Raw genomic sequence first — 14275 nt, forward strand, 5'->3', positions numbered from 1 at the left:
AATATAAGTGACCACCAGAGAAATTAGGGGAGAGAGAAGAGCACAAATGATATCAAAGAGAGAAAAAAATGGTATGAGGGAAAAGAAAAAGAAAAAAAAGGAAGAAAAAGAAAAAAATATATATATGTGTAGAAAACACCAGAGAACAAACAGATAAACCAAAACATACAAACATCAAATTCCCAGTAAAGAGGGTGGGGGCAGAATCTTATATACAGAAAGTAAGGGTAAGAATTGGATGAATATGCAGAGGACCTCACTTCAGTATAGAGGAAGTAGAAAGAGGATGAGTGGATAAGAAGAAAAAGAGAAGAAAAAAAATAATAAAAATTTTAAAATAATTGATTAAAAAATAGGATAAAAAATAAAATAAATTAGAATGATGAAAAAATAATGTGAAAAGAAATATGAAATAAAGAAACAAATGAAGAAAGGAAAATAAAGAAAAAAGAGATAACAAAATAATAATAAAATAAAATAAAAATGAAAAAGTGAAGTGTCATTCCTTTGGCTGGTTTAAGATCCCACTCTTTTGTACTGTCTGCGGCTTCTCAGTTTCCTGGGACTGAAGGCCTCTCTTTGTGACAGTCCCTGTGGACTCTCATGGACTATTCAAATTTTTTTGTATCCTTTGTGCCACTCAGTGTGTAGTCTGGGTGTGCCTGGAGACTGGAGGGAGGGGCTAGCTCTTCCGGAGAAAATGGCTGCCTTGGTCCCGCATGTCCGTTATGATTCAGCGCCAGATTTGTGGCAACCACTCCCAGACCCTCTCCTCACCTCAGCCTCTCCCCAGACTCCACAAGTCTTCACCTCCACCAGCACCTCAGCCACAGGTGAGTGTCCGTATCCAAAAGGTCCTATGAACTAGGTTCAGTGAAGAAAAGCAAAGACCAAAAAGAGGGGAAAGAGCTGTGCCACTGCGAGCCCCTCTCCTTTTGGCACAGCACGGCCTGGGCAGCCATCCAGAATGCCCCCTCTGGGATCAGTCTCTCATGACTGTGGACCCATTCTAGAATCCTCTGCCACCAGCAGTCCTGCAGACGCTATGCCTGTGATGTGGCCTCGGTGCTGTGCGGTTTCCCTCTTACCCTCTGGGCTCGGAGGTCTCGCACTTCTCTCCAGCCCAGATCCCTGATTTTACCATTCTCCAGGTGTCCTCTGCCTTTCCTGGCTGCGAACTGTCTCACCAGCTGTGTTTACTTTGCCAATTTGGGATGGATGTTATTCGATTTAGTTGCTCATTCTATCTGCTCTGGGACAAGGATTGGGACACGCCTATCTATTCTGCCGCCATTTTGTCTCTCCCATTTTATTCTTTATGCATGTGTTTCTTCTTCACTTTCTATTTCTTTTTTTTACACCAGTCCCTTTAGCATTTCTTGTATTGCTGGCTTGGTAGTGATAAACCCCCTTATCCTTTTTTTGTTTGTGAAGCTCCTCATTTCCTTTTCAATTTTGAATGATAGCCTTGCTGGATAGAATATTCTTAGATTCAGTCCCTTGCTTTGCATCACTTTGTATACTCCATTGCATTCTTTTCTGGCCTGATGTGTTTCTGTTGAGAAATCATTTGATAATATAATGAGAGGTACCTTGTAGGTAACTCTCTGTGTCTCTCTTGCAGCCTTTAAGATTCTCTCTTTGTTGTTAATGTTTGCCATTGTATATGACGGGGTTTCTCTTTTTCACGTCCAGCATGGAAAGAGAGATGATCCGGTTCTTCGAGTAGAGGCGGCTGGGGATTGAGAAATAAAAGAAAAAAAGAGACAAGACACAAAGATAGAAGGAAAAATCTGGGAACCGGGTGGGACCGCTGCCCTCTTCTGCTGGAGAGACAATGACCCATAGCCGATGCAGCATGTTTATTTTATACCCCCACATACCAGGAAGTTTCACCAAAAGTCAAGACAAAGGAGATTATTTGCATTCTTGAGTAGGCCCGAGCATTCTTGGTGCTTGACTGGATTTACATATCAAAAACCCACTACCCCACCTGGGCTGAAATGAAGGTCAAGCTGATAACACCCTTGCCTTTTTGGCAAAGCGTGTTCCTAGGGTGTGGCTTTGCCTGTCGCCTTCGGTTCAGCTGACAATAATTAAAGAATGCCCATGTGCCTTCCCAGGTGCTGTCTACAATTGTAATTATGACCTTTTTTGGTGCGGGTCTTTTTGGGTTCATCTTGTTTGGGACTCTCTGTGACTCTTTTCTCCCCCAAATCAGGGAAGTTTTCTGTCATTATTTCTTCAAATAGGTTTTGTAAACCTTGCTCCTCTTCTTGTCCTTTGTACAACCCTGTTATATGGAAGTTACATCTTTTTATGTTTTTCCAAAGCTCCCTTGGGCTCTCCTTCTAGGCTTCCTAATTTTTTTCTCTAATTGCTGTTCAGATTGTGTTTTGTTTTTTTCTGCCCTGCCTTCTCACTCACTAATTCAGTTTTCCACTTCCGGTCTACTGTTGAAACCTTACATTGTGTTTTTTGTTGTAGCTATATCATTTTTATTTCCTCTTGATTCTTACATAAGTTGTTGATTTTCTCATCTATCCGGTTTATGAACTGTATGACCCTTACTCTAAATTCTTTTTCTGAAATACTGCATGTCTTCATGTCATTTAGTTCCTTTTCTGGCGATTCAGCCTTTTCTTTCCTTGGGGGGTTGTTTTATTGTCTCCCCATTTTTGCTGTCTCTTTCTGGCCCTGGGTACTTTGCTTGGAGTTTGAGAGGTTAAAGACCCTATCAGGGCAATGGTCTGGAAATCGTTAGCCCAGTGGCTGGGACTGCCTTGAGTCTCACACCTTTATTGTTTAGGCTCTGAGTTGTATCCCCTTCTCCCTCAGATCTGGACCCTCAGTTGTCTGTTTCAGATGCTTGTGGTGGTGGGAGCACGTGCACAGTTTCTCTGGTGTTTGATTCCCAGTGAGGACCCAGAGCCATCTGGCATGCAATTCATGGTGCGGCCCTGGCATCCATAGCAGGGTGGCACCCTAGGTCCCTCTGGCAGCGCTCTTGCAGCGAGGTCCTCTGGCAACTGGCTGGGCACACCAGTTTGCTCTGGGTCACCCTGGCAGCACTGTTATGTGGTCTGAAGTGAGGTGTGTGCTCTGGGTAGGCCCTACAGGACTGTCCCAGGGGCGGGGAGAAAGCAGGTGTGGGTTGCTCTGGGTCCCACAATCAGAGCTACCCTGTGGACCTAAGTGAGGCATGCACTGGGTTGCTGTGGATCGCCCCTCCCAGGCTGAGGTGAAGTGGGCATGCATTACCTGGGTCACCCCATCAGGGCTGTCCAGGGGCCTGGGATGAATAGGATACCAGTTGCTCTGGGTCACACAGGTTGCTTTGGGTCACACAGTCCCTGCTCTCCTGTGTCCCGGAGTGGGGCATGCTCTGGGTTGCTCTGGGTTGCCCTGGCAGCAGGTCCTGGGGTTTGGGATTGAGCAGGTGCTGGGTGGCTGTGGGTCAGGCTAACAGCACAGTTCTGGGGTCCCAGGCATGGGTGGGCCACAGGATTGCCCCAGGCTTGCATTTACTGTGAGGTCTTGGAGCTGGATCTTAGGATTCTGGATCCCTGCAGGCTGGTGAGGAGGCCTGGTGCGGGAGCTCACTCTGGCGGTGCACGCTCCCTGCAGACCCCTGGAAGCCTGCTGGTAGGTACTGCACCACTCACTGCCTGGGCATGGTGGTGGTTCCATGCATGTTATGGATGGCAGGTGGCATTCTCTAGGCATCTTCTGCCCTTCCTTATTGACAATTGTCTCCTCAGCTGTTCTAATTTGTTAATTCAGGGTGGATGTTCTCCAATTTAGTTGCTTTTTTAGCCTGGCCCTAGGAGGAGGTGGAAAACACTGCTGCCTATTTGGCAACCATTTTCTATTCTCCTCATCATTATTTTTGAGGAAGATAATATGTTAAAATGAGTAAAATAAAAGTATAATAGTAATTAACCTCTTTCTGATAGCTACCGTGGTTTGGGAGAGAATACTTTTTCTTTTGTCAAGTGAGACTGGACTTTACCCAGGAATCTCAGAGTAGCCAGGTTAAACTTGTTTTCTTTCAAACTGGCAAGAAGAGAAGATAAAGGAGAAATAATCATGGTACTTTTTTGCTCAGACCTCAGATATGCTCTCAAAGGGGCTTTCTTTCTAATCTCTTGGGTCATGCAACTCAACATGTTCTCTCTCTTCAGCCATGCACCCAAAACCACTTGCAGCACAAATGTTCTTAAACAGCATTCTTATGGCATGTGGGGATGGATATGAGCAATCACCTGTTTCTCTGTCTCTCTCTGTCTCTCTGGATTTTTCTGGGTTGTATTCTCTGTATTATCTATCATCCCAAACAAATATATATATATATATATATATATATATATATATATATATATATATATATGTATATATGCATATATGTATATATATATGTATATATGCGTATATGTATATATGTATATATATGCGTATATATGTGTATATATGTGTATATATGTGTATATATGTATATATATGTGTATATATGTATATATGTATATATATGTATATATATACATATATATACACATATATATATATATGTATATATATATAATGACAGTTCCCATTTACTGAATAAAGCAATAAATCAGAATATCTTTTATTTAAGGAAAGAAAACAAAACTTATTGGGAGCAGATGCATCGGTAACTCTTCTCTTTAACCCAAGAGGAGTAACATCATCCTGTGAGGTAGACTTTTCCATTTTGTAAAGTAGGGCTTCCTTTTCAAGGTTCAGAAACTGTGACTTTGTGGCATACTCAAGGTCCCTAAACATGGAGTGTTCCAGCGCTCACTTGAAGGATCCAGAGCTAACCTGAACCCCAACCTCTCTGAGGCTCAGTGTTCAGTGACTTCAGGAACACTGGGCATGGATTATATTGCTTCCTGCTGATATTTCTATCTTCCTCAATTGTGACTTCATTGTACATTGCTTTGCAGAAAACTTGCTTTATTTGACGAATGGAATTCCTTGGCTGTTTATGTTTCAATGGATAACACAGTGGTAATTGAAGATATCAGTGAGTCCGCAGTCTGTTTACCTTTCTGGGTTGTGGGTGATGAGGTCCTTCCTCACCATTCAGAAATCAGGGGTGAGAGATAGAAATATAGATAGATATGCAGGAAGATAGAGGCACAGACAGAGGCAGAGAGACAGATAGACAGACAGACACACACACACACACACTCACACTCACACATGCGCACTGACTCTGGCCTGCCCCATTAGGGCAACGGAGCTTAGGGGAGCACAGGACCCTGGGTAATCATCCCCTGCACCCCTTTTTTCTCTTTCCTATCAGCTTTATGAAAGGAAGAAAACAATTAGAGGATCTTTGCTGCTCCTCGGTGCAGTACCAGACCTTTTCCTTGCAGGACACCTCAGTGTGGATAATTAGTTAAACCACCAACATGTCTTCTGTGGAGACTGTCCCCTAGTCTAGCCCTGTGCTCCCCATCATGGATTTAGAGAAACCAAAAGACACAGTCCCTCTCCCAAAGGCCCTTGCAGACTAGTTGAGAAATGAGATTCTCTCAATGAACCCATGATATCTGACAGAAGGTAAAGGAGTGCTCAATTGCAAGAAAGAAGAGAAGTAAGGGCTGGAAGAGTGGCCTGGGCTTCCTGTGGGAAGTGGGACGACCTGGGTCCTGGTGGCAGACAGAGACAAAGGCCTTCTAGGCAGGGGGTGTCATGTGAGGTCTCCCTTAGTTTTGACCTTGGCATACCTGTTAGGGTTGGATACCCCTAATTTACCCAGCTCTATTGTCTTCTGTTTCTAGAAAAAATGTGCCGCATCCTTCCCTTGAGTACTGATACAGACGGTGGGAGTCCCCCCGACTCTCTGAATGCTTCGAATCACAGTAAGGCCACCTCTGCCTGCTGCCCAGCCTGGAAACCCCTGCTGCTCATTGTGCCCCTCCGCCTGGGCATAAACCAAATCAATCCTGTCTATGTAGATGCATTCAAAGTAAGTCGCTCCTTTTTCCGAGCCCATTGTTGCCTGCCCATCACATCGCCATGTGAGCACAGAGATCCGTGAGCAGCAGTCCACAAGTGAATTGAGAATCTTACATTCTCTTTCCCTCTAGGAGTGTTTTAAGATGCCACAGTCTTTAGGGGCATTAGGAGGAAAACCAAATAATGCCTATTATTTCATAGGATTCTTAGGTAAGAAAAGAGGAATCACAAGTAAGTCATTATGGGCTAAGGGAGGGTGGGCAGAAAGTTTGCATGGGAGACCAGGCAATTCCAATTAGGGGGCCTAGTCCAGCTTGGAGACGCTGTGGTCTCTGGTCAGCTCTTTCTGTCTCTGGCCTGATCAGTGGAGAGTAATACTTCTGTATGCCTGACATAGAGCAGATCCCCCTTGAATGTCTCCACTTCCTTGACTGTTTATAAGATGATTTCACACTGCTTTCCTACGGGACCACCTCAAGGTCACAACATTGCTTCAGCTCATCTCTCTTTTTCCTGTGGGGCTCAGGGTGGTAGAGTGTCACTCTTCTGGCCTTGTTGATCTCTGTCTTACTAGGGCTCAGGCATTTAGTCCAGGGGCCATCCTCTTCCGCCCCAGCTCCATGCAGCTGGGCCTGCAGGCTCATTGTTCAGAGCCATGACTCAGTGGGAATTAGAAGAGGAAAAGACAGATATCCCTTTTCTGATAATGGGGGCTAAGCTTTAAAACCACTAATCTGATATGGACCCTAACAAGTAGACTGACATTCCCTGCCTAGGTTGACACCTCTGGAAACCGAACCACCTTATCCACTAGTTGTGACCAGAGACACTTAAGGCTCTTGGCACACAAGGTGAGCTAGTCCAGTGCTTCTCAAATTTTAATATGCACAAGGTGTTGAGAGCTTTTTAAAATACATGTTTGGTAGGTCTGGGGTAGACCCTGAGATTCTGCATTTCTAGTTAGGTAGTGCTGGAGCTGCTGGTATACACACTACATTTTGAGTACCAAGGGCCTAGACACCTGATTAGTGCTGAAGAGCACCAGGAAGGGAGTGATGTGGTTAGGGAAATTTGGTACAGGACACCTCTCACAAGAGTGGAGTGGTCTGAAACTGGACCTTGAAGGAGATTGCAAGGGACAGCCTTACTTTGGCAAGGGAGAGCCAGAGCAGGTATGGGGGATGGTATGAAGGACATACAGAGGACAGGGTGAGGTGGGCTTGGTCATCCTCCAGCATCTCCTTGGAGATTCAGGGAGGTGATGTGGAGTGAAAGCAGACATACCTGTTGTTGTATGCTAGTCTCCCACTTGCTAGCTGTGTGACCACCAGAAGAGAACAACTCTTTCAGTCTCAGGTTCCTATTAATGGAAAATGGGGCTAACATCTCACTCACCATGTTGTCACATCAGGGTAGAGCACTCAGCAAAGAGTTGGGCATGTAGTATATACTCAATAAAAGGTGGCTCCACCCTGCCTGACCTCAGCATCTCTTTCCTTTTTCTTTCTTTAAGGCTAGTGTTTCTATACAGTTGCCTCAGCTCTCTCTAATGCTGCTATCTATTGGCCAAGCCTAAGAACTACAGCTTGATGGAAAATTGGGGGGCCTTATATTTTTCTAAGTACAAAAACTTAGTTATATAAATTTCAATGTCTCCTGTTTCTAAGTTTTTGGGTTACTGTCAAAGAAATGCTGCAAAAAGCTATTTCTTATTATTTGTGTTTGAGGACAATGTTGACACAGATTGGAAAATAATTTTGGAAGGATCTCAGTGAATAGTGTATACAACTCCTGGGTTTCCTGGCCTCCCTTATCCCAACTTTCCCAGACAGAATTTGCCAAGATAGAGAAGCTTTTCTGTTTCCTAAGGCCACTGGGGTGACTTTGTGTAGTTTGACTACTCATGGAAGAGGTGTGGACAATCCTCAGTGCCAAAGATAGAGGTTTACATGGTGCCCACTAACTCTCAAAAATCTTTTGTTTAACCTTCACTCCACAGTCCCCTCAACTCCCCTTTTCTGACTTACCCCCTTAGTGTATTAGTTGGGGGGGTGTCCATATTGGTAGAATGTCTGAAGGGAGGGAACAGATGAGAACTGCCATTTTCTAAACAGCTGTTTTATGCCAGAGACTCTGCAAAGTGTTCTCTCTCTCTCTCTCTCTCTCTCTCTCTCTCTCTCTCTCTCTCTCTGTAGATAGATATGGATATAGACATAGACATATAGATAGTTATATATAGATACATAAAATAGGTAGATAATTATATATAGATGTATAGATATATAGTTATATATGGATATAGATAGATGGATATAGTTAGCATAACACCCCTGTGAGATAAAGATTTTTATTTCCATTTACACCTGAAGAAACTAAGATTTAGAGGGGTTGTGTTCTTAAGATCACCCAACTAGAAAGTAGTGAAGCTAGGATTTGATCCCAGTTTGGTCATCCTTGTCTACCATACCACATTGCTTCCCTGGTGCTCTCTTGCCTGATGGGAAGCTGGGAGAAGCTCTTGCTGTGAGAAACTCTGGCCAAGGTGAGACTCTGACTGTCAGATTTTTCCTGCATAGAGGGGAGATATTTGTCTCCTAAGCTTTAGTAGGGGTTGCTAAAGGAGATCTGTAGTGTGAACTCTGTGTTTGCAGTTGGTTGAATAGCCTGCCTCTTCTGTTCAGGCCTTGTGAGAGACCTTAGTTTAGTTCCCACATCATTTCTAGGACTTTTTAGATTTTATTTTCTTTCTTTTTTAATCCTTATCTGAGGAAATTTTTCCATTGATTTTTAGAGAGGGTAGAAGAAAAAAGAAAGACAGAGAGAAATATCCATGTGCGAGAAACACATCGACTGGTTGCCTCCTGCACATGCCCTGATCAGGGCCCTGGCTGGGGAGGAGCCTGCAAATGAGATATGTGCCCTTGACTGGAATCAAACCCGGGACCCTTGGGTCCACAGGCTGATGCTCTATCCCCTGAGCCAAATCGGCTAGGCTAGATTCATTTTCTCTCTCTCTCTCTCTCTCTCCCCCCCCCTCTTAAATCTAGTCTTTTTTATTTTTATTTTTTAATTTCAGAGAGTAAGGGAGAGGGAGAGAGGATAGAAACATCACGCCCCCCACTGGGGATCGAGCCTGCAACCCGGACATGTGCCCTTGACTGGAATTGAACCCAGGACCCTTCAGTCTGCAGGCCGACGCTCTATCCACTGAGCAAAACCAGCTAAGGCTGCTATATCTCAAGTACTCTTGGAAACAGGGCACACAGGCAGAGAGGACACTGCTATTATTCTCAGAACCTTAATTAGAAACATTCTGGAAGAATGATGCTTAATTATAACCCTGCTTTGGATTTATATTTTCTTGTGCACAACTTCATTCTCTTCTTACCTCTTAGGCTTCCCTCTAAACATCCTGGTTGTTGCTCTTCATTGTAACTTGAAGCCTTTTTTATATAATCAATGTCACCCACCTGTAGTCTGAGGGAACATGTACCTTGACTTTCCTAAAATAAATCATATGGCAGCATTGAGTTTCATACACTCTCCAACATTTATTTATAGAGAAATACTTTTGGATCTAAGCAAGATACTTCTATGACTTGTATTTGTATTGTGTTTTAGGCATTTCACAGAGGTGAATTCTTCTCATTCTTATAATACCCTATGAGGTCACTGGAGCAGGCCCAATGACCCCAGTTTAAAAACAGAAAAATTAAGACAGTGATTTAATAGGCTTGTCCTAGGTCTGTGATAGAGACAAGTTGAGCTTTCATCAGACATCAGAAACACATTCTTTTCCAACAGAAGCACTTAGATGTGCCCAATACACTCCTGGATGCCATTCTAGGAAAGGTCTTTATGGCATCCCTTCCCAGCCCATCCTCCTGCTATATGCAGGTCTTTCTTTGGTTGCCTAACTCAGTTTAAAACACAGAAGCCTAGGTGGTTCTCAGGTCTGTACAGTGAGGTTAGGGTGTTCCCTTAGACACTTTTGCCTACTCAGTATGCCACTAGTGAGCATTAGGGAAACTCTCAGCCCTTTGAAAAATAGAGATTTTATTATCCTAAACCCCTCCTAGGTAATTATTGGGCTGGACTTTTTCAATTTAATGAAGTATGGTATTTCTCTTATTTGTAAACATTGATCATCTCAAAGTGAGTTTTCCCTGCAAGGTATATCTGTAAAGATGTTAATGTGACCAAGGCAATGCTTTCCAACAGGGATTACTAACTTGCTAACAGGGACTAACTTGCTAGCTAATCAATACCAGAAGTCAGCTTCCTGGTATCTCATCCATAGCAAAGCTAGCATTCCCATTTCTTTTGGAGGCCAAGGCCTTTCTCCTTACCAGATGTGCTCTCTGACTATAGCTCTGAGAACCAATGGTTTCGAACTAGATGCTTTCCAATGTTGAAAGAGGCAGGAAACCCCCAATGGCACCTGAACTCACAGCCTGGTGATTCTACCTACCACCTCTTTGCTACTGCTGCTCACAGAGCTTGCCATGTCATCTGTGATCTCTCATCCCCACCTTTTCCCAAACTTGTCGCTTTCCATTTTTGGAGTTGGACTTTGAGGAGATGTGAATGCTAGGGCAAGTCTTCTCATTGAATGTTTAGATTTGGGTGTGGGTGGCTTCTTAGGTATGCTCACCTTAACTCGGGCTTTCTATCATCTCATTTTCATTGTCACCAAGGGAGGGGTTAGGGAAACCAGAGCGCCTCCTCCCAAGGACAACAGTGGAGCCAGGGCAGGTGGTTCTCTGAAGGTTAAACATGCCTCATTTCAACAGGTGATGAGCTCATTTTCCTGGACCCTCACACAACCCAGACCTTTGTTGACACTGAAGAGGATGGAACCATTGATGACCAGACTTTCCATTGTCTGCAGTCGCCACAGCGAATGAATATTCTGAACTTGGATCCTTCCGTGGCATTGGTGGGTGTCTGAAGGTTGGGTGGGCCATGAGATACACTGCCGCCCTATTACAGATTGGTTCCCTGGGTATTTTCCAGGTATCTAGGTAGGGTGGCCAGAGTATATTAACTTACCACCCTCATGAGAGGTAGTGTGGAATAGTGAGGAATGAGTGGACCTTGAAGCCAAACTGCTCAAGTTGGAATTCAGGCCCTGCCACTTGCTAGCAATGGGCTTAGGGGGAGTCTCTATACCTTTCTGAGTCCTTTGTAGGGTTGTGTGAGGTATGCTGTGCATAAAGCACTTAACACAGTGCCTGGGGCATTGTGACTATTCTATTAATGTTAGTTATTATTAGTGTTACCATCTTTCACACTTTTCCTTCTCACCCTCTAATTATTGCCACACAGGCCAAGGGAATAATGTAGGGCCATGGTCGGCAAACTGCGGCTCGCGAGCCACATACGGCTCTTTGGCCCTTTGAGTGTGGCTCTTCCACAAAATACCACGGCCTGTGCAAGTCTATTTTGAAGAAGTGGTGTTAGAAGAAGTTTCAGTTTAAAAAATTTGGCTCCCAAAAGAAATTTCAATCGTTGTACTGTTGATATTTGGCTCTGTTGACTAATGAGTTTGCCGACCACTGATGTAGGGTATCAGTAGGGAGGGAGAAGGGGGCAAGATACGCTGGGTAGACAGTGCCAGTTTCTCTGGGCACACAATCCAGGAAGTTGCAGCCCCTCCCGCCCCCCAGTAGTATGACTGCTGTCTACATACATTGAGGGGGCAGCCACTGTGAAGTACCAGTGGTTCTGAGGTCTGTCTGCATCCTTTCTTCTAATTGTTAGGGCACCAGAATCCAAAAAGTCCTCCTTTTTTCTTGGACCATTCTTTTACTACTATATGATAGCTCTGAGGATGGAGATCGAGGCTGATGGTTCTCTTTATTCTAATAATTTCCTTAAAGTAAAATCACCTTATTAAAATTCCCTAGCTAAAAGTGCTATTTGGATTTTGTTTACTGGTTTAATTGACTTTTCTTTATAGATGTGTATATTTTTACACTAAATGTAATGGAATTAACCTCACACTGGAGATTGGGCTTTAAGTTACTATATCTCACAATATGAGGGGAGAGTATATCTCACAGTATGAGGGGAGAGGGATATGGAGGGAAAGGGACAGGGAGAAAAAGAAAGGGACAGAATAATAGAGAGAAGCAGAGATACTGGAGAAACAGAGGGAGAGGGAGATGGAGAGACCTAAGGAGAGAGAGAGAGAGATAGAAAGTGGGATGGGAGAGAGAGAATGAGGGGGAAGGGAGAATGAATGAGCAAATGTTTGTGTCCAATTGAGGCAATGATCTAGGAGAGAGATAAGCCCAACCAATATTCCTCCTAACTGTTGGGAAATCACATCCAAGGAGAGTGGCCCACATCCCACATTGTAACTCTGGGCCAGTGGCTCCATCTTGCAGTACAGGGAGGGCCTTCCTTGGTGCCCCTGACCAGTTCTAAGTTGTGTTCTTTTGCTTTTCTCCAAGGGATTTTTCTGCAAAGAAGAAAAAGACTTTGATAACTGGTGTAGCCTTGTTCAAAAGGTAAAGGTATATGTTTTTCTTAGTCTTAAAAACAAAAGTTATTTAATGTGATTTCTTTTCAAGACTTTTTCATAGTAACATAAACCTAGCCTGAGATGACTTTACTGCAAGAGAAAGAAACTAAGATGTGTTAAATTGCATATAACTTTGGGGAACCAAAGAACATCTTTTGTTAGAAATATGCTTAGTAAGTCAAGTGAGCAACATTTTTAGCTTCTTATTGTTTTATCTCATTAAGCCTACGAGTCATGAAATATTTAACTAATATTCTACCATTTTAACCTAAAAGTGCCAATTTCATATGGCTTAGCCTAAGTTTTTTTTAATCTGTTCAGAACATTGAGATGATTGAAGAAACTGATCTACTTTGCTATTTATTTAGTTTAATGTACTGTATTCCATTTACAGTTTAATGTACTATATTCTATTATGGTTTAGGGGTCTTGCCTTTCTATTCACTGTCTTATTTATATAAAATATAGCCATGCTGCTACTTAAAGGAAAGACAATTTGGAGAAATCTGTGTAAATACTAAAGCAAGCTATTCTTTTTTTTTTGTTGATATTTTGTGTAAAAGGGTAGTTATTGTTTTGCTGGATCACCAATCTTTGTATCTGCTTCCCTCATTCTGAGCTTCTAACACATACCAAATATGTGAAAGACATTGATAAACACTTATTGAAAAAAATGAAGGGAGGTAATAGGGAGTAGTTTAAAGGGCCCTGGATGGGATAGCAGGAGACACAATGTTCTCCTATTTACAAAACAAAGAGATTGGAGAAATGGGAGCCCAGAGCCTCTTGTAGGTGTAAGGAGGGAAGATTTTTCTTCACAAGTAAGCAAATAATTAACACTGATGTCCCTAGCTGAATCTAAAACCCCAGTTAATAGTTAGCTGAGACATAATGGATACTTATTGTCTAAAAGCAATACTTATATTTCACGATGCAGCAAAACTATATATCACATTTAAAGTTAGAAGAAAAATTTTCTGATAAGACTGTACCATTTAAATTAGGACATATACTGTAAGTGTTGGACTAAATGGAAACCATGCCAATATGTATCAGTATTTCTCTTGGGCCAGATTTTATTTGATTAATTAACATTTCTTTGGAGCCAACACTTCAGGAACATCTCACCCCTAAATTGAGTTGAGTCCATGAAACTGGCATATGACCTGAACCTCATGATGGAGTTTGGTCAGTGAGTACTGGCCTTCTATCAGATACTCCCTCCATTGACCTTCCCTCCTGGCCAACAGTTTTAGAATTGAAGAGGGCTGGGTCTTTAGATGGGTCAAATAGAGGATGGGAATATTTGCTAGTTCTTTGCTTTCACCTTTCAACAATCAGGCTACTCTCTTGGGCCTTGGGGTCATAGGTTGCCAATTGGACAGAAATAAAGTGACTCTGCAGTGTTTATAACTAGTTCTATGTCTCCTCAGGAAATTCTAAAGGAAAACTTAAGGATGTTTGAATTAGTTCAGAAACATCCATCGCACTGGCCTCCCTTTGTACCTCCAGCCAAACCAGAGGTAACAACCACTGGGGCAGGTAAGTGGTTGTTCAGGAGCTCTTCAGCCAGCAGACCCACGTGTAGCAATTGGTTTATGACATAGAAGCAATCATCTGACAAGTCAAGGAATGGTGCTTCTGATTATTTAAATTCTCTGATGAACTGATACTGATGTCAAAGAATGATAATAGCAGAAAATGAGCTTAGTGCAAAAGTTCCATATAAAATAAAAATGACTAGACATATTTTTTAAT

At 42.9% G+C, this 14275-nt stretch overlaps 1 protein-coding gene across 2 annotated transcripts in view; it reads left to right on the plus strand.

Annotated features, from left to right (window-relative positions):
* ATG4A (autophagy related 4A cysteine peptidase) overlaps positions 1-14275 on the plus strand; it is an 83767-nt gene that overhangs the window by 68649 nt on the left and 843 nt on the right. The window contains exons 7-12 of one of the 2 annotated variants that reach the window (XM_080651976.1): positions 4968-5047; positions 5811-5998; positions 6120-6198; positions 10782-10927; positions 12447-12503; positions 13951-14059. In XM_080651976.1, coding sequence (XP_080508102.1) covers positions 4968-5047; positions 5811-5998; positions 6120-6198; positions 10782-10927; positions 12447-12503; positions 13951-14059 — 659 coding nt within the window. The remainder of the gene's footprint in view (positions 1-4967; positions 5048-5810; positions 5999-6119; positions 6199-10781; positions 10928-12446; positions 12504-13950; positions 14060-14275) is intronic. The other variant, XM_080651977.1, reaches the window with a different exon arrangement.

This window comes from Plecotus auritus (genome assembly GCF_963455305.1).
Source record: "Plecotus auritus genome assembly, chromosome: X".
Taxonomy (NCBI): Eukaryota; Metazoa; Chordata; class Mammalia; order Chiroptera; family Vespertilionidae; genus Plecotus; species Plecotus auritus.